A 17,591-nucleotide genomic window follows, 5' to 3' on the forward strand; every position below is an offset into this window, starting at 1 on the left:
CTTCCTACTTTTGTCAAAATCGGCCAAAAACGACATCTCTTGAAATTATCCAAAAATCACACGGCATAATCGAAATTGAACGCTGATTTCGATTTCGTCATTGGTTTTCTCGTTAAACTAGCCGTTTTTAAAATTAACGAAAACAGTGCTGTTAGCGCACCAACTTAATTTATGGTTTTTAACGTTTATATAAAAAACTATAAGACCAACAGAAAAATAAACCTGATTTCCGTGATTTGCATTCAATTCTGAATCGAAATCATGTATTTTAAGCAAAATTTGAAATTTGGCCAAAAATGAAAAAGTGGGAAGGGTATAGCCTTCCTACTTTTGTCAAAATCAGGCCAAAAACGACATCTCTTGAAATTATCCAAAAATCACACGGCATAATCGAAATTGAACGCTGATTTCGATTTCGTCATTGGTTTTCTCGTTAAACTAGCCGTTTTTAAAATTAACGAAAACAGTGCTGTTAGCGCACCAACTTAATTTATGGTTTTTAACGTTTATATAAAAAACTATAAGACCAACAGAAAAATAAACCTGATTTCCGTGATTTGCATTCAATTCTGAATCGAAATCATGTATTTTAAGCAAAATTTGAAATTTGGCCAAAAATGAAAAAGTGGGAAGGGTATAGCCTTCCTACTTTTGTCAAAATCGGCCAAAAACGACATCTCTTGAAATTATCCAAAAATCACACGGCATAATCGAAATTGAACGCTGATTTCGATTTCGTCATTGGTTTTCTCGTTAAACTAGCCGTTTTTAAAATTAACGAAAACAGTGCTGTTAGCGCACCAACTTAATTTATGGTTTTTAACGTTTAAACCCAAAACTATAAGACCAACAGAAAAATAAACCTGATTTCCGTGATTTGCATTTAATTCTCAATCGAAATCATGTATTTTAAGCAAAATTTGAAATTTGGCCAAAAATGAAAAAGTGGGAAGGGTATAGCCTTCCTACTTTTGTCAAAATCGGCCAAAAACGACATCTCTTGAAATTATCAAAAAATCACACGGCATAATCGAAATTGAACGCTGATTTCGATTTCGTCATTGGTTTTCTCGTTAAACTAGCCGTTTTTAAAATTAACGAAAACAGTGCTGTTAGCGCACCAACTTAATTTATGGTTTTTAACGTTTATATAAAAAACTATAAGATCAACAGAAAAATAAACCTGATTTCCGTGATTTGCATTCAATTCTAAATCGAAATCATGTATTTTAAGCAAAATTTGAAATTTGGCCAAAAATGAAAAAGTGGGAAGGGTATAGCCTTCCTACTTTTGTCAAAATCGGCCAAAAACGACATCTCTTGAAATTATCCAAAAATCACACGGCATAATCGAAATTGAACGCTGATTTCGATTTCGTCATTGGTTTTCTCGTTAAACTAGCCGTTTTTAAAATTAACGAAAACAGTGCTGTTAGCGCACCAACTTAATTTATGGGTTTTTAACGTTTATATAAAAAACTATAAGACCAACAGAAAAATAAACCTGATTTCCGTGATTTGCATTCAATTCTGAATCGAAATCATGAATTTTAAGCAAAATTTGAAATTTGGCCAAAAATGAAAAAGTGGGAAGGGTATAGCCTTCCTACTTTTGTCAAAATCGGCCAAAAACGACATCTCTTGAAATTATCCAAAAATCACACGGCATAATCGAAATTGAACGCTGATTTCGATTTCGTCATTGGTTTTCTCGTTAAACTAGCCGTTTTTAAAATTAACGAAAACAGTGCTGTTAGCGCACCAACTTAATTTATGGTTTTTAACTTTTATTTAAAAACTATAAGATAAACAGAAAAATAAACCTGATTTCCGTGATTTGCATTCAATTCTGAATCGAAATCATGTATTTTAAGCAAAATTTGAAATTTGGCCAAAAATGAAAAAGTGGGAAGGGTATAGCCTTCCTACTTTTGTCAAAATCGGCCAAAAACGACATCTCTTGAAATTATCCAAAAATCACACGGCATAATCGAAATTGAACGCTGATTTCGATTTCGTCATTGGTTTTCTCGTTAAACTAGCCGTTTTTAAAATTAACGAAAACAGTGCTGTTAGCGCACCAACTTAATTTATGGTTTTTAACGTTTATTTAAAAAACTATAAGATAAACAGAAAAATAAACCTGATTTCCGTGATTTGCATTCAATTCTGAATCGAAATCATGTATTTTAAGCAAAATTTGAAATTTGGCCAAAAATGAAAAAGTGGGAAGGGTATAGCCTTCCTACTTTTATCAAAATCGGCCCAAAACGACATCTCTTGAAATTATCCAAAAATCACACGGCATAATCGAAATTGAACGCTGATTTCGATTTCGTCATTGGTTTTCTCGTTAAACTAGCCGTTTTTAAAATTAACGAAAACAGTGCTGTTAGCGCACCAACTTAATTTATGGTTTTTAACGTTTATATAAAAAACTATAAGATCAACAGAAAAATAAACCTGATTTCCGTGATTTGCATTCAATTCTAAATCGAAATCATGTATTTTAAGCAAAATTTGAAATTTGGCCAAAAATGAAAAAGTGGGAAGGGTATAGCCTTCCTACTTTTGTCAAAATCGGCCAAAAACGACATCTCTTGAAATTATCCAAAAATCACACGGCATAATCGAAATTGAACGCTGATTTCGATTTCGTCATTGGTTTTCTCGTTAAACTAGCCGTTTTTAAAATTAACGAAAACAGTGCTGTTAGCGCACCAACTTAATTTATGGGTTTTTAACGTTTATATAAAAAACTATAAGACCAACAGAAAAATAAACCTGATTTCCGTGATTTGCATTCAATTCTGAATCGAAATCATGAATTTTAAGCAAAATTTGAAATTTGGCCAAAAATGAAAAAGTGGGAAGGGTATAGCCTTCCTACTTTTGTCAAAATCGGCCAAAAACGACATCTCTTGAAATTATCCAAAAATCACACGGCATAATCGAAATTGAACGCTGATTTCGATTTCGTCATTGGTTTTCTCGTTAAACTAGCCGTTTTTAAAATTAACGAAAACAGTGCTGTTAGCGCACCAACTTAATTTATGGTTTTTAACGTTTATTTAAAAAACTATAAGATAAACAGAAAAATAAACCTGATTTCCGTGATTTGCATTCAATTCTGAATCGAAATCATGTATTTTAAGCAAAATTTGAAATTTGGCCAAAAATGAAAAAGTGGGAAGGGTATAGCCTTCCTACTTTTGTCAAAATCGGCCAAAAACGACATCTCTTGAAATTATCCAAAAATCACACGGCATAATCGAAATTGAACGCTGATTTCGATTTCGTCATTGGTTTTCTCGTTAAACTAGCCGTTTTTAAAATTAACGAAAACAGTGCTGTTAGCGCACCAACTTAATTTATGGTTTTTAACGTTTATATAAAAAACTATAAGACCAACAGAAAAATAAACCCGATTTCCGTGATTTGCATTCAATTCTGAATCGAAATCATGTATTTTAAGCAAAATTTGAAATTTGGCCAAAAATGAAAAAGTGGGAAGGGTATAGCCTTCCTACTTTTGTCAAAATCGGCCAAAAACGACATCTCTTGAAATTATCCAAAAATCACACGGCATAATCGAAATTGAACGCTGATTTCGATTTCGTCATTGGTTTTCTCGTTAAACTAGCCGTTTTTAAAATTAACGAAAACAGTGCTGTTAGCGCACCAACTTAATTTATGGTTTTTAACGTTTATATAAAAAACTATAAGACCAACAGAAAAATAAACCTGATTTCCGTGATTTGCATTCAATTCTAAATCGAAATCATGTATTTTAAGCAAAATTTGAAATTTGGCCAAAAATGAAAAAGTGGGAAGGGTATAGCCTTCCTACTTTTGTCAAAATCGGCCAAAAACGACATCTCTTGAAATTATCCAAAAATCACACGGCATAATCAAAATTGAACGCTGATTTCGATTTCGTCATTGGTTTTCTCGTTAAACTAGCCGTTTTTTAAATTAACGAAAACAGTGCTGTTAGCGCACCAACTTAATTTATGGTTTTTAACGTTTATATAAAAAACTATAAGACCAACAGAAAAATAAACCTGATTTCCGTGATTTGCATTCAATTCTGAATCGAAATCATGTATTTTAAGCAAAATTTGAAATTTGGCCAAAAATGAAAAAGTGGGAAGGGTATAGCCTTCCTACTTTTGTCAAAATCGGCCAAAAACGACATCTCTTGAAATTATCCAAAAATCACACGGCATAATCGAAATTGAACGCTGATTTCGATTTCGTCATTGGTTTTCTCGTTAAACTAGCCGTTTTTAAAATTAACGAAAACAGTGCTGTTAGCGCACCAACTTAATTTATGGTTTTTAACGTTTATATAAAAAACTGTAAGACCAACAGAAAAATAAACCTGATTTTCGTGATTTGCATTCAATTCTGAATCGAAATCATGTATTTTAAGCAAAATTTGAAATTTGGCCAAAAATGAAAAAGTGGGAAGGGTATAGCCTTCCTACTTTTGTCAAAATCGGCCATAAACGACATCTCTTGAAATTATCCAAAAATCACACGGCATAATCGAAATTGAACGTTGATTTCGATTTCGTCATTGGTTTTCTCGTTAAACTAGCCGTTTTTAAAATTAACGAAAACAGTGCTGATAGCGCACCAACTTAATTTATGGTTTTTAACGTTTATATAAAAAACTATAAGACCAACAGAAAAATAAAACTGATTTCCGTGATTTTCATACCATTCTGAATCAAAATCATGTATCTTAAGCAAAATTTGAAATTTTGCCAAAAATGAAAAAGTGGGAAGGGTATAGCCTTCCTACTTTTGTCAAAATCGGCCAAAAACGACATCTCTTGAAATTATCCAAAAATCACACGGCATAATCGAAATTGAACGCTGATTTCGATTTCGTCATTGGTTTTCTCGTTAAACTAGCCGTTTTTTAAATTAACGAAAACAGTGCTGTTAGCGCACCAACTTAATAAAGCAAGTGATTGACGCGTTTCTCTCTATTTGTGAACGCACTCTTGCGGATTTCGCCATTTTTGTTACGAGTCCGTTTTTCCTCTGAGGAATCCTTATAGGGAAAAAAGGGGATCGCAAAAAAAAAATTGTGAAACCTTCCCAATTTACCAAAGGATGCTAGCAATAATTTTGTGTTAAAGGTAAATGAACTAGCTACATTTTAATATTAAATTAAGGGTATTTCATTCTAGAAAACAGCTAAATTTTAATGTTTAACGGTATTGTTTACAATTTTCATTGTCGTAGGCCCTGGGTATGATGACACCCTTTTACAACGCAGCTCATTTTTCCTTACACATAATGTAAACAATACCGTTAAACATTAAAATTTAGCTGTTTTCTAGAATGGTTAACATGGTTAACATGGTTAACAACATTTTTATAGTTGTAAAAGTAAACTATTGTTAATAAAAGTTATGCGTTGTTTTAAAAGTTCTAGAAGTAAAATTTCAGTTCTGACAAATAAATAGACTCGAATCGAAAAATCATACATTTAACACGATTAAACCCTTTTCTAACTGGCTACTTGGTGAAAACCTGTAACCGCAATATGACAGTACTTATCAAACAATGTTTCGGGTTCTACCATGGACTACTACATCTAGAGGACGAGACTCTTCGAGGTTTCCTATGTCGGCCATGTAATTTTTTTTACATCAGCAGTGAAAAAAGCACAAAAAATTATTAGTTGACTTAATAAATGTTCCTATACTTGTAATTAATAGTTTTCTAGATATTTGTAATTTCCTTACAGGAGAAAGGGAAGAAAGTCCGTTTCACCGGTGCTACCTAGCGGCCAAGTTCCAGAAGCTCTTACAACTAAACGTCTGCGACCGGCAAAATTTGTCAAAAAATCTGTCACACACAAAACGTTTCTAGAATAGCAGTCGAACCTTTGTATTGTTTTGTTTGTTTTGACAAGGACTTGGTAACTAGAACTTACATTAGTCGCTAGGGGGCACCGGTGAAACGACTTTCTTCCCGTTCTCCTAATACTAAAACTTAAATATCTATTTCATTTCAAAGATTTTCTAAAATCCATTTGCATAATTGTAACCGCCTTTTAAAGCTCTATCGATTGATGTGTTTTATATATTTCCCCGTGAAATTGACCCACCCGACGGGCTTTAACACGGCGAGATAGGAAAAGAGTCCCGTCCTCTAGATGTAGTAGTCCATGGTTCTACTAGTATCTGGCTAGATGCACGCTAGACTGCGCAAGGCTCTTTCAATGGTTCGTCTGCTCACGAACTGTCGCGCATGCGTGAATGAAAATGACATGATAAATAATTGTTTTATACTTTTATACCCCTCTACTTATCCATATATTGGTATTCTTCATGGTTTAACCAACAACTATCATCAATCAGTCCCCCTGAAAATTGAAGAACACCTCTGGCTTTTAAGAATAAAGATTGGGTGCCACTGCTAAACACCACCTGTCAGTTCCAAGCACAGATTCATTTGGCATAGCAAACGAAAGAGTCCATCCTTAAAACCGTCATGTGACGCTTCCCTTTACAGTAACTTTTCCGCTTACCAAAGACGCCAGAGCTGTTCTTCACCTACGTACCCTTTTCCTTCAGTCATACTTTATGGTACCGATCTGAATAGATCTTAACCATTTGCGAACATATACCACATTTTCTGAATGTTCCATTTCAAGAAATGGCATAACGCCTCGAATGACCTTCCGCTTTGGGCGACATTCAAACGTTACAAAAGAATGAGATTAACAATTTGGCGAAAAAGGGTAGTTTTACAAGGGAGAGCAACAACACACCTAGCTGCACATTAACAATGTTTAATTTGTTTGACGAAAAACAAATGCATCCATTATTTCCAACAACTGTGCATTTATATTTAAGGAATAGTCAACAAGTCATCACGTGAACTTCTCTTAAAAAGCGAGTTTAAGAAATTTTCACGAGACGACAAAGCTGATTGATTTTTCGATGTCAAAAGTCTATACTACGGTTCATAATATTTCTCATCTAAATCTGGCCAATGATACAACTCCGTATGCGTGTCCTATAAAGAGTGTGAAGATCATTTGTCTAAGCAACATTCGTAAATCAAATCATTCCAACTCCGTTGTTCCGAATCTTCAGCGTACCTCACCAATGATCAAACGTTGACCAACGGGTCATTTATATTTTCTCTCTATTTTTCCTAGTAACTTAAAGGCAAACTTTTTAATGTATTCTGATTCCATACCTCATTTTTAACAAATCCGTATTCGGCGTCTTAGGCTTTACAGGGAAATTGATAAACGATAGGCCGATCGAAATGTGTTTTGAAATCCTGTAGGACAATTTCTACAAGTCTAAAGTCTATGTGGGATAATTATCAGGAATCATGTACCGGTACTGATAGTGTCTACAGTAATTTCCCCTGTTTCTAAAGTTACAAGTTCAGTTAAAGTTCAAAGTTGTGTATCAGATTAGTCTTTGATTTGCACTTCTTGCTTACAAGTCCTGCCTGTTTTTAGCACTGGACCAACACAAAACCCATCAATCAAGAAATCAGGAGAGCAAAAAAACACACTTAACTTAAATCACTCTTTGTATCTAGTACTTTAGAATGGAGAAGTTACATACCTCTATCTATTGTTGGTGATTGGGAATTCAGCATTGGGCCTTTCACATATCCTAATCAGAGCCCCTCATAACTCATTGGCAGACATTACAAAGTCAACTGCTAATATGAGTAGATGTCCTATCACTTCACCATCAAGTTGGATATCTGAAGCTGTGCACAAAAAGTGTTCATTTAGAAATTCAGAATAAAATAAGTGCCATGACAAACAAATACTAACCATGTAAGTTTTTGAGCTTCCTTCCAATTCTATTAAAAGAGGAGTAATTCTAACTTGTTGTACAGTAAAGAAAAATTATTGACCTAACACTAGTCACCTCAAAACAGTTTGAATGCTCTGTAAAAAAATATTTTAGATGAAATTCTTGAAAAAACTACTTGCAAGTATCTTAAACCATGTTGGAAAAAAAATATACATATTTTGCCACAGATTTGTTGTTGACACTTTTACTTTGCTTATGATTCCAAGGAAATGCATTGTAGGATGGGGATGGCTATGTTGATCAGCGATATTGCAAAGCCTATTACTGATTCTGAACGATGCAGGTTGGTGGCAGCCATGAAACTTCCCATTTCATCCGCACGAAGAACGGCGGAAAGCCATCTACAGAGATGCAGAAGCCATGACTTATCACTGATTAAAGAAAATATTTTAAACGTGAGATTTATTTTGTGTGTTAATTTTCATAGGCACAAAAATAAAATTTGTTGACATAGTAATTAACCTTAATGCTGTCGCTGGTCACCTTGCGGACAAATAGAAAAATGCGTACCTCTGACCGCTCACCTTAGCTTCTGATCTCCCACCAAGAGGCAGACAAAGCAAATCGCGCTCAGATATCCCGACGCCAGTTTCCGATTGTCTACTGAAGCAAAGAGTTTGTAGGGGGAAAAAAAGTTTTAATAAAAACGTCATTATTTGTTGGTCCCAAAATATTTTAAACAAGATGCTCCCACTGGAATTCGTCGTCAAAATGCTAGAGAGTCTTCCTTTGGTGTGCTCGGAAGGTACATTTCCAAGACATCAGCAGGTCAACTAAATTGGCATAGTGTTAACCTTCTAATTTAAACTTTTATCTTGGCATGCACTTACAGGAGACTATACAGGTCAGAAAGAGAACATAGCAGAACTGGAACTCGGTAAGATAGCTGAAAGTGATTTGGTGAGTAGAAAGAACGTGATACAGTTCCACCACTACCATTAACTTTTCATGTGGTCCATAACAGGACCAATTCTTGTGCTTTATGTCGGTAATAATGGCCGACCATAAAAAATTCTCTCCAGTGGCTTGTAGGCGCGCAGCACTTCAGCTACAATTGCAGTTGAACATGAAAGGTTCTGTGCCGCAAATGGAACAGCAAAAACGTTGGAGAGCCATTGCAGCCGACGTTCGTGACATGATTAAAAGCAACCTTCTGATCGCTTTACCTACAACCTCATTATGCTACTCAATTACCGTTGTCGAGATAATTGCTTGCATCGCAGTGATGGAAATACCGCTTAAGAATAACTGGCCCGATCTCGTACCTACATTATCCAGCATCGTATATCAATTGGACAGCGGAGGGAAAGAATCAGCTGTGGAAGCATTGACATTTATGTGTCAAAAGTTGGTATGTTGTTTCTTTTTTGCATAAGCAGTGAAGGATCGTGAATATCCCTACTTGTAGAAAACGGAAAGAATGGCTGAATATGTTGGCTACATAATGGCACCTTTGCTCGCCAGCCTTCGCATGGATCAGCTCTCAAATAGAGCTCAGCAAGCAATCCTCAACATGCTGATGTCTTGTTTCGAGCCCGCCCATGCATATTTCAAAAATTCAGTAAGACGTTATGGTAATTGTAAAAGAAAAATATAAGAAATGTTCAAGCTTTAGGGGGAACATAAAATTGTCATGCAAGCTATTTTCGAAGCCGCCGAATCATCTGATATTGGTACTCGGTCGATAGCCTTGTCGTTGCTGATCAAAGCTGCATCTTTCTGTTATCAACACCTGAAAGACTATATCGACGTCATCATCCCAGTACAATTGGCACGTATTGTCTAAACCGAAACACGTTCTCACAACTCTAATTTCTCACGCAGATAACCACGGCGGCAATAAATTCAGAAGAAGGTGATATTCACGAAATGGGTCTACAATTTTGGAAGGCTGTGAGCCAGGTGGAAAATCCTCGCGATCCTGAGGGAAGGCGGATACTCCAAACGGAACAAAGAGAAGCCTCCTGTTATTTGGTAGAAAATAACAGAATCAAAATCGTTCCTTGCCTTTTCGCTCAATTGGTTAGAGGAGAAATTTTTGCCAATTTATCACCTGAGGATTCTGACGTGGCTAACAATTCCTCCGTCAAAGCCGAACAGGCATGTTACGACACTGTTTTCAAGGGAGATCTAACTTTGGAAGATCTAGAAGCTTCTAATGCGACGGAGAAAAAGCAAAGTAAAAGTGATACGATATCGAAGGTTGATCGAGCTTCTCGAAAGAATCGAGGCGAAACTTTCAAGAATAAGCAATCACCCGACGGTTGGACGCCACCGAGGGAGGTGATAATATATTTCAGTGAGCTATGTGAAGATTACCCCGACACTATAGATCGTTACGTACTACCTCTTGTTGAAAAGAAAATTCAGGTAAAACATTACTACTAGAAAAATTATACGTTTTTTAAAATGCCCTTTTGATGGTAGCATGCGGATTGGAGACACCGCCATGCAGCTCTTTGGTCTATGTTAGTTTTCCTCAAACAAATGGACCCGAAACATGCAGAAAAAACTCTCAAACATATCTTTCCTCTGATTCGAGGAGTGATACGAGATAAGGCAAGTTCAAGAATACGCAACACTGCTCTCTGGGTTATCAGTTGGATGGTCGAAAAATATCCGCCATTATTAGTGGTTCCCGCAACTTTACAAGATCTTCAACTGCTTCTAGATGACTTAATTGCTTGCCTTAACGACGGCGAAGGTCGAGTGTCACCCTCAAGTTGTATTGCTCTGACATCAGTTGTCAAAGCCTCTCACACACTAGCCCGACAACAAGTGAGTGCATTGTTTCATACTGTGTTATGTCTAATACATTTCCATTTGGATGTAGGCGGATGGAGATATACGGCCACCTACCTCTGTGCTGTCACCCTATTATGACATGATAGCCGATCAGCTCGTCAAGGCCGCTAAGAGACGTCTAACAGCTGCCTTTGAAGCTCTTCGTCAGTTGCTGCTTACCTCTCCCACCGATTGTTATTGGGTCGTGTTGGAAACTACGAATGAATTGCTCCTATTGCTACGTAAGGTCAGGCATTTGGATACCGAGAATTGTAAAAGTAGTATTGCTACAACTTCTTCATCACATGTAGGTTGTCGAGCTACCGGACCGTGTGGGATGCCAATGCCACGAGGCTGTACAAAAGTTGATATGCGTTGTTCTACGAAACGTTGTAGAAATTTTGGAATTAGGCAAAGCAACTTCAAAACAACTTTGTCACAAGTTTATGACCTACCTGCTGAGTCTTCTAACAAAATTCCCTTTCGGAATGGCACGAGAAGAAGCTCTTTTGGCTGTATCAACAATTGCTCCAATGCTTGACTGGGAGCTGAAGCTCCATGCAGACTCACTCGTTTCCTATTTAACGTTAGCAATCAGCAGCATCCCTAAAAATGACCCTGCTTTAGCCCTAGTCGTGGATGCTATTGGCACTCTTTTCCGCGTTCTAGATTCAGAAGCAATACCTTACGTTAGCAAACTTCTGGGGCAACTGCTCATTTTGACAGATTCTAACCAAAACTTACCAACAGAAGTAAAAATACGCTGCGTAGCTGCTTTCGGCCAGATGGCGACGGCCGTTGGTCGGACGGGGTTCCAAATGTACATGACGGCTGTCCTCCGCCGCTTACATTTTTATGGCGAGCTTTCAACTGCTGAGGTAAAATATTGGATCTTCTATACTCCTTCTAAATATATACTGTTTCTCATTATCGGAAATGCAGGAGAGATACAGTAGCAAAGAACTAAGAGAAAAGCTACTGCAAACTTGCTTAGAAACCTATTCCAGTCTTATACAATCAATCTTATACAGAGGAACTATTCCATTAACTCTTGAATTGTGTTCAAGTTCTTTGTGTCTTAAACATATTTCAAAACTTATTCAGTCTATCACTACAAGCAAAAGTGATTTAGCAGAGAAAACTCGCACAGCTATGGCTCATTTGATCGGGTAATAGTTTTTTTTGGTCAAGCAAATTTATTTTAATTTATATTTTTGAATCAAAATAGGAATATCTTACTTGAATTTGGACCAAAGAAGGCATTGTCTCATATACCCTTACAGGCATCTGAGTGTAAGTCATTATTGGCAGAAGTTGTTTTTCACACTAAAGGAAATGGGCAAGTTGCGTCAATATGCAGAGCAGCTCTCAGCGAGATAGAAATGGATGCAAGAAGACTGAACTGAAAATGCGATAGTGAAACTTCTGGGGAAAAAGAACGTTCTCTTTTAAACAACAACAGGTGCAGTCATTAACCGACACGAGAACGCCTCTGTAAACTATGTGTTCTTTTGTATCATACGATGAACGCAACAGATAATTTTCATGGCAACTAGTTTTTCGGACTAATTTCCCGGCGCTTTGAAATGTTGACAGCAGACGACGCTTTGATTTTTACGTACCCAGCTGCCAAACTGCCAAACATCAACCGAACGTAAATTCGAAATAAAAAAACTCGGAGTCGGAGGTCGCCTCGGTGGGTGGATTATTAGCCATCAATTATTAAGTGTTAACAGCTGATAAGAATCCATTATTCATGAAAATAGTTATCAAATTCGTTGTATCAACCGATACTAAACCTCAATTAGTGTTTCCATTTTCCGTAAAACATATTCGTGTAAATTGTAGACCAAGCCAGATCTCGAAATACATATTTTTCAGCTTGAAACAATCACTTGTGTGAAAAACTTAATAACATTTCTTTGCAATAGTAGTATTAACTAGTATGAAACTATTCACACAATACGAATTTACGAAGTCGAAGTTCAAAGCGTAATATCATTAAAATCAAACGGCATCTTTGGAATTCATCTTCGTGAATAGCAGACGGAAACAACAAATGGAAACATCACACCGGAAAATCCAAGTTGTATAGCGGAGTTTTAACATTCTTTAACCATGTATTCTTGTATCGTGTGTTGCTGTTCTCTTGGCGAAACAAGATGGAAAAACCTGAAGGAAATCAAACATGGGAAAAATGGTGAAAAAACATTGGCGGATTTAGTCACAGAGCTGGTGTCAACTTCCAATGTAAAGGCTAAAGCAGGCAAACTAGCTGGAGACCACGCGTGCCTTTCGTGTTTTAGAGAACTTTCATCGCTCTCCGAGTTACAACAAATATTAAGCAATAAACAGACAGAATTGTTAAAGAAGCTTACAGAAAGTCGTGGGTCACAAACAAAGAATGGCAAGAAAAAAAGGATGTCTAATGATTCTTGGGGGGTTCTACATATAACTAAGGAAGCCATTCCAATCCAAAACCAAGAAAATTCAAGTCCCGAGGGCCTATCTCTACAATCCATCATTAGCATGGATGCTGAAATTACCATTACAGAAAAAGAAAATGGTGGTACAGAGATTGACTTTGAAGTAGTAGAAGGAATTTCAGACCTGAAAAGGGCAAATGAACTTTATGGGTGTCGATTCTGCAAAAAAGAATTTGTGACTTCCACCTTTGCAATCAATCACATGCAAGAAATTCATGGTAAACTCTTACACAAGTGTGATATTTGCGAGCAAGAGTTTCGTTTGAAATGTGAGATAGATCAGCACCGAATATCTCATCTTAAAGATGCTCCTCTCCCTTTCCAGTGTGGAAGCTGTCACAAAGGATTTGAAACATTTGAAGCTTTTCAGGAACATGACAAACTTCATGAGTTGCAGAAAAAATTTGGATGTGCACAGTGTGGTAGGAAGTTTGATGATGAAAACAAACTGAATCATCATATGTTGACTCACCAATATAAATCATATGCCTGCAATCGCTGCAACAAAACGTTTCGCTCCAATCATTCGTACATCAAACACCAAAAACTGCACGGCGAGCATTCCAGGTTTAGTTGCAACTTATGCAGCAGACAGTTTGCGTCAGCAGAGAATCTTCACACTCACTTAAAAAAACACAATAAGCCGCACAAGTATGAATGTTGTTGCCGTATTATCCATATCATTTTCTTTAATAGTGCTTTACTGTGTCTAGATGTGATGTATGCAGTAAAGCCTTCGACAGCCAGCTAGTCCTTGAACAGCATTTAGAAACGCATTCAAAGCATAAAAAGAATGTAGAATGCACCGTTTGCGGGAAGCTGTTGGTGTCGCAGCTTCAACTGGAAGTAAGTTCTTTCTTCTCCATAATATATGATCGTATTTTAGCACTATTTCATTGTAGAGCCACATGCGAGTTCATACGGGAGAAAAGCCTTACCAGTGCGACGCTTGCGGAGCCACGTTTGCCCAGCGGTCGAATTTAGATAGCCACCATCGTGCCGTCCATCTTCAAGAAAGACGGTTTAAGTGTGACGAATGTGACAAAGTATGTACCGCAATTGAATTCCTACCTGCCTGCCTCCCACCGCTCGACTGACTTTTCTCTTTCGCAGACTTTTAAACGAAAAAGATTGTTGCAGTATCACATCAGAAGTGTTCATACTGGAGAACGGCCCTACAACTGCGAGATTTGTCACGCTACGTTTGTTTATCCGGAGCACTACAAGAAGCATTTGTTGACCCACTCCGGTATTAAACCGTGGGCCTGCGAGATATGCGGAAAGACGTTTTCGTCCAAGGACAACAGGAATAGTCATCGTTTCACTCACAGCGACCGCAAACCGTACGAATGCCAGGTAACCGTTCCAGTGAAAATCTTTTAAACGTACTTCAGCTTAATTGTTCTTTTGGATTAGGTGTGCGGCCTGAGCTTCATGAGAAAGCCCGCCCTGTTGCAACATTTGACTGAAGAAAGGCATGGCGACCCAGAAACTGCAGGAGCGGCTGTTAAAATTGTGCAAGTCCTGACAGGTCACGAGATGGAGCCAGAAAGTCATCCCATGGAATGGGACACGCTAGAGATTCAAAGTGCCGACGGCCTCGGTCTCGGAATGGATAATCATGACGTCTCTCATGTTCAGACCATTATCATTCCCGACGAGCACGGAAGACCAATTGAAATTCAAGTCGTTGGCTCGGATTCCACGCAGCAAGTGACTGACCAATTGCAATTCGAACTCAGCGCTGAAAGCCTCAATGTTATCCAAGCTTTTGAGCTTCAAGGTGGTAATGTGGATGACACACTGGCTGCATTAATGTGAGGATTTATTCCAAAACATGACTTGTAAACCATAAACTAAAAAACAAATAAAGATGAGAGCCATTGCAATGATGCCTGTTTTGTAGTTTTCTTTTTGAAGAGATTTCAGCTGCTCTTCATTGTTTTTCAACACAGTTTTTAACAGATCAAGCTCCTTCTCAAATTCAGTCCTCTGATCAGGAGTGAGTTCACGGAGCCTAAGGGCTTTCTCTACTGTTTCTATTCGATGATAAAATTGCTTTACTTCTCTTTCTCTCTTTTCAATCTGTATGAAGTAAACAAGCCGTAAAAACAGATCAACTTTCACATTATGGCTTTCGAAACAATTATAATTTTACCTCTGTAGTGACAGACTTTGAGCCCATTGTGAAGGAGAAAGGTGGAATGAATTGTCCTATTACAAGTGGTTTCCAAACTCCCAGTTCTGGCCAGCAGTGTAACCCAGATAATGAAGTAGAGAGCCAAGATAATGAGGCAGGAACACGTAGCTCGAATAGCAAGCAGTGGCGAGGAAAGCAACTAAACAACTAGCTTTCGTTTCCGGGAGACGATAGGTAATCATTGTTAAAAAAAAAGTGACAATTGATTTCATAGGAATTGTAAATAGTTGAGCATACTGAAGGCTATCCTTTCCCGACTTCCAAGCATGTAGAGTGCAGTAAATATGAGATACTCGAACCATAGCCACTCGAAAAAGGCAATCACTCGGTTGGGAGACTCTTTCTTAACCATTTATAACCTAAAGTTTGGGCACGGCTCAAACTAGAACCGTAGACTGTGAAGAGACAATGTAAGGGCGTACCAAAGTCCATAAGTAACAGAATGAACTGTCAGGTATTTGACAGCGTTGCCAGATTGGAAAAATCCTGTCTCCTCTGTCCTCTCCAATATCTTCAATGATTTTTTTTGTTTGCATTTCACCTTTTGTTTTTAACCTTGATAAAACAGCCATAAGGATTTGTCATTGAACTTGTTTGGGTTACGCTGCAGTACTTTGAAGCAACAATTGTAAATATTGCCCCAAGTCATAATCATAAACAAATGAACTATCGTGTGTGTGTTGTTGTCTGCACACCGTTTAGAAGAGGCTTGAAACCAATTTTCTTAAAATAACAATAAAAATAATAACTCGTCCTATTCAGTTTGCATACTCTTATTTTGCTTGCGAGAATAATCATTCGTCCAAAGCCATTACGGAATGAATGTATACAGATTCAGCTGTCACAAGAGAACGAACACTTTCATGTCTCTTGTATAAAGATAAATTTCTCTCAGGTCCTGTAGGTTTTTTGTTTTTTTTTTTTAGTTGTATTCACGAAAATTTTGAATAGTGTGTAACAATATAAGACAAAAAGCTTCTCTTGTCTCGAAAATAAAACGTTGCAACTTAAAAGAAGTCGTAGCACTATTATTATCATAACCGTGAGCAGTCAACCGATTCGTTTGGAAAGTTTCACCTGACTCACACACACACACACACACAAAAACTAAACAGAACAATCAACAGACGATTGGATTACGAAAAGCAACTACCACGATTTCGATTTATTACTACCCTATCGTATAGTTATCAATGTCATCATTCATGTTTATCCCCCCAACAACAACTAGTTTTTTTTGCTTGTGCTTTTGTTTTTCAGTTTCTAGGCGACCGTCGTAACACAAAGTCTGTTTGCCTCAGTCATTAACGTCTCACTCCTTTTTTTTTCCTTTTTATTTTCGAGATTGCGGTGGTAATAACGGCTTACTTTTTGAAGTCAGCTTCGCCCATATGCATTAGCGATTTAAAAGCCACAATAGAAAAAAAAAAAGTGGAAAACAGACAAGACAAAAACAAAAAATAAATAAACCTACCCAACAACAATAACAAAAGCCAGAATGTCTATATACAGCACACTGCAGCGAACAGCGTATATGCGGCAACCCCACCAACACCGCCAGATGGTAGGCACGGCCTACAGCACTTTGTCTGAAAAGTCAACAGCCGTTGAAACGAGATGAATGATATGCATTGAGCAAAGCGTGTCTGTCTATATCTGCTGGGAAAAAAAGGGGGGAAAAAAAAAAGAAGAAACCCATTGCACGTAGGTAACGTAGGTAGACGCGTACGCTGTGGTTTAATTACACTTGATGATGCAAGAAAGAAAGCGAGGAGCTGAGCTTTGAACGTTAGCCGACTGGAAAAACACAAAAAAACAGATTCACTGCTATACATATTATAATGTAGCACATGGGGAGGTGGTATATTATATATTTATTATATGTTTCGTATAATCATTGGCTGACCCTGTGGAGAAAAATGTCAAGGTAAACATTTCTGACGATCGAATTGTATAAAAGTTGATAGTATCTTCAGAGTAGGCTCACTTTCATCTTTTTCTGGAGGCCCTAAACGAGAAAAATAAAAGCTGAATTTCCCAAACGTTAATTAAAACACGATGATGGAAAATTATGAAAGTCAACGGGATCAAAATTTAACAACAACAACAACAAAAAAGTCGTCTGCAACGAATATTTCCCAACAGCCCGAAAGGTGTGGTTATATACTTTTAGACATCGTACGTGTATTTAAATGAAAAAGAGGTGGTAGAGAATGAAAAAATAAAAAAATCACAGCTGATGGATGA

The 17,591-nt window shown here is 37.3% G+C and overlaps 3 protein-coding genes and 1 long non-coding RNA gene across 6 annotated transcripts; 2 read left to right on the forward strand and 2 right to left on the reverse strand.

Annotated features, from left to right (window-relative positions):
- Positions 1-5,206: 5,206 nt before the first annotated feature.
- LOC116928967 lies at positions 5,207-12,036 on the reverse strand. The gene is made up of 6 exons (XR_004397471.2): positions 11,898-12,036; positions 11,403-11,564; positions 11,114-11,323; positions 7,832-11,038; positions 5,766-7,764; positions 5,207-5,641 (listed from the first exon to the last, which is right to left on the reverse strand). It is a non-coding gene; the product is annotated as an uncharacterized LOC116928967 (long non-coding RNA).
- Positions 8,483-12,549, forward strand: LOC123475240 (importin subunit beta-like). 3 transcript variants are annotated; one of them, XR_006650061.1, is made up of 12 exons: positions 8,483-8,619; positions 8,707-8,774; positions 8,839-9,225; positions 9,283-9,435; positions 9,490-9,636; positions 9,699-10,244; positions 10,302-10,652; positions 10,708-10,905; positions 10,970-11,536; positions 11,601-11,827; positions 11,887-12,120; positions 12,195-12,549. XR_006650061.1 is itself a non-coding variant. In XM_045177663.1 (11 exons), the coding sequence occupies exons 1-11, from the start codon at positions 8,559-8,561 to the stop codon at positions 12,062-12,064; spliced, it is 2,883 nt and encodes a 960-aa protein (XP_045033598.1). In that variant the 5' UTR covers positions 8,483-8,558; the 3' UTR covers positions 12,065-12,549. The 3 variants fall into 3 exon arrangements, 2 of the variants coding, with proteins under 2 accessions (XP_045033598.1, XP_045033599.1); XM_045177663.1 differs by having other exon boundaries at positions 11,887-12,549; XM_045177664.1 differs by having other exon boundaries at positions 8,707-8,751; positions 8,897-9,225; positions 11,887-12,549.
- A 68-nt stretch (positions 12,550-12,617) lies between these two features.
- Positions 12,618-15,036, forward strand: LOC116928945 (zinc finger protein 2). The gene is made up of 5 exons (XM_032936085.2): positions 12,618-13,795; positions 13,858-13,990; positions 14,047-14,190; positions 14,258-14,500; positions 14,561-15,036. Exons 1-5 carry the CDS (start codon positions 12,777-12,779, stop codon positions 14,963-14,965), a joined length of 1,944 nt encoding a protein of 647 aa, XP_032791976.2. The 5' UTR covers positions 12,618-12,776; the 3' UTR covers positions 14,966-15,036.
- Positions 14,953-15,796, reverse strand: LOC116928966. Its single transcript, XM_045177681.1, has 3 exons — positions 15,582-15,796; positions 15,303-15,495; positions 14,953-15,229 (listed from the first exon to the last, which is right to left on the reverse strand). The coding sequence occupies exons 2-3, from the start codon at positions 15,327-15,329 to the stop codon at positions 14,957-14,959; spliced, it is 300 nt and encodes a 99-aa protein (XP_045033616.1). The 5' UTR covers positions 15,330-15,495; positions 15,582-15,796; the 3' UTR covers positions 14,953-14,956.
- Positions 15,797-17,591: the final 1,795 nt, after the last annotated feature.

The sequence above is a fragment of the Daphnia magna genome, linkage group LG8 (assembly GCF_020631705.1).
Source record: "Daphnia magna isolate NIES linkage group LG8, ASM2063170v1.1, whole genome shotgun sequence".
NCBI classification, from domain to species: Eukaryota; Metazoa; Arthropoda; class Branchiopoda; order Diplostraca; family Daphniidae; genus Daphnia; species Daphnia magna.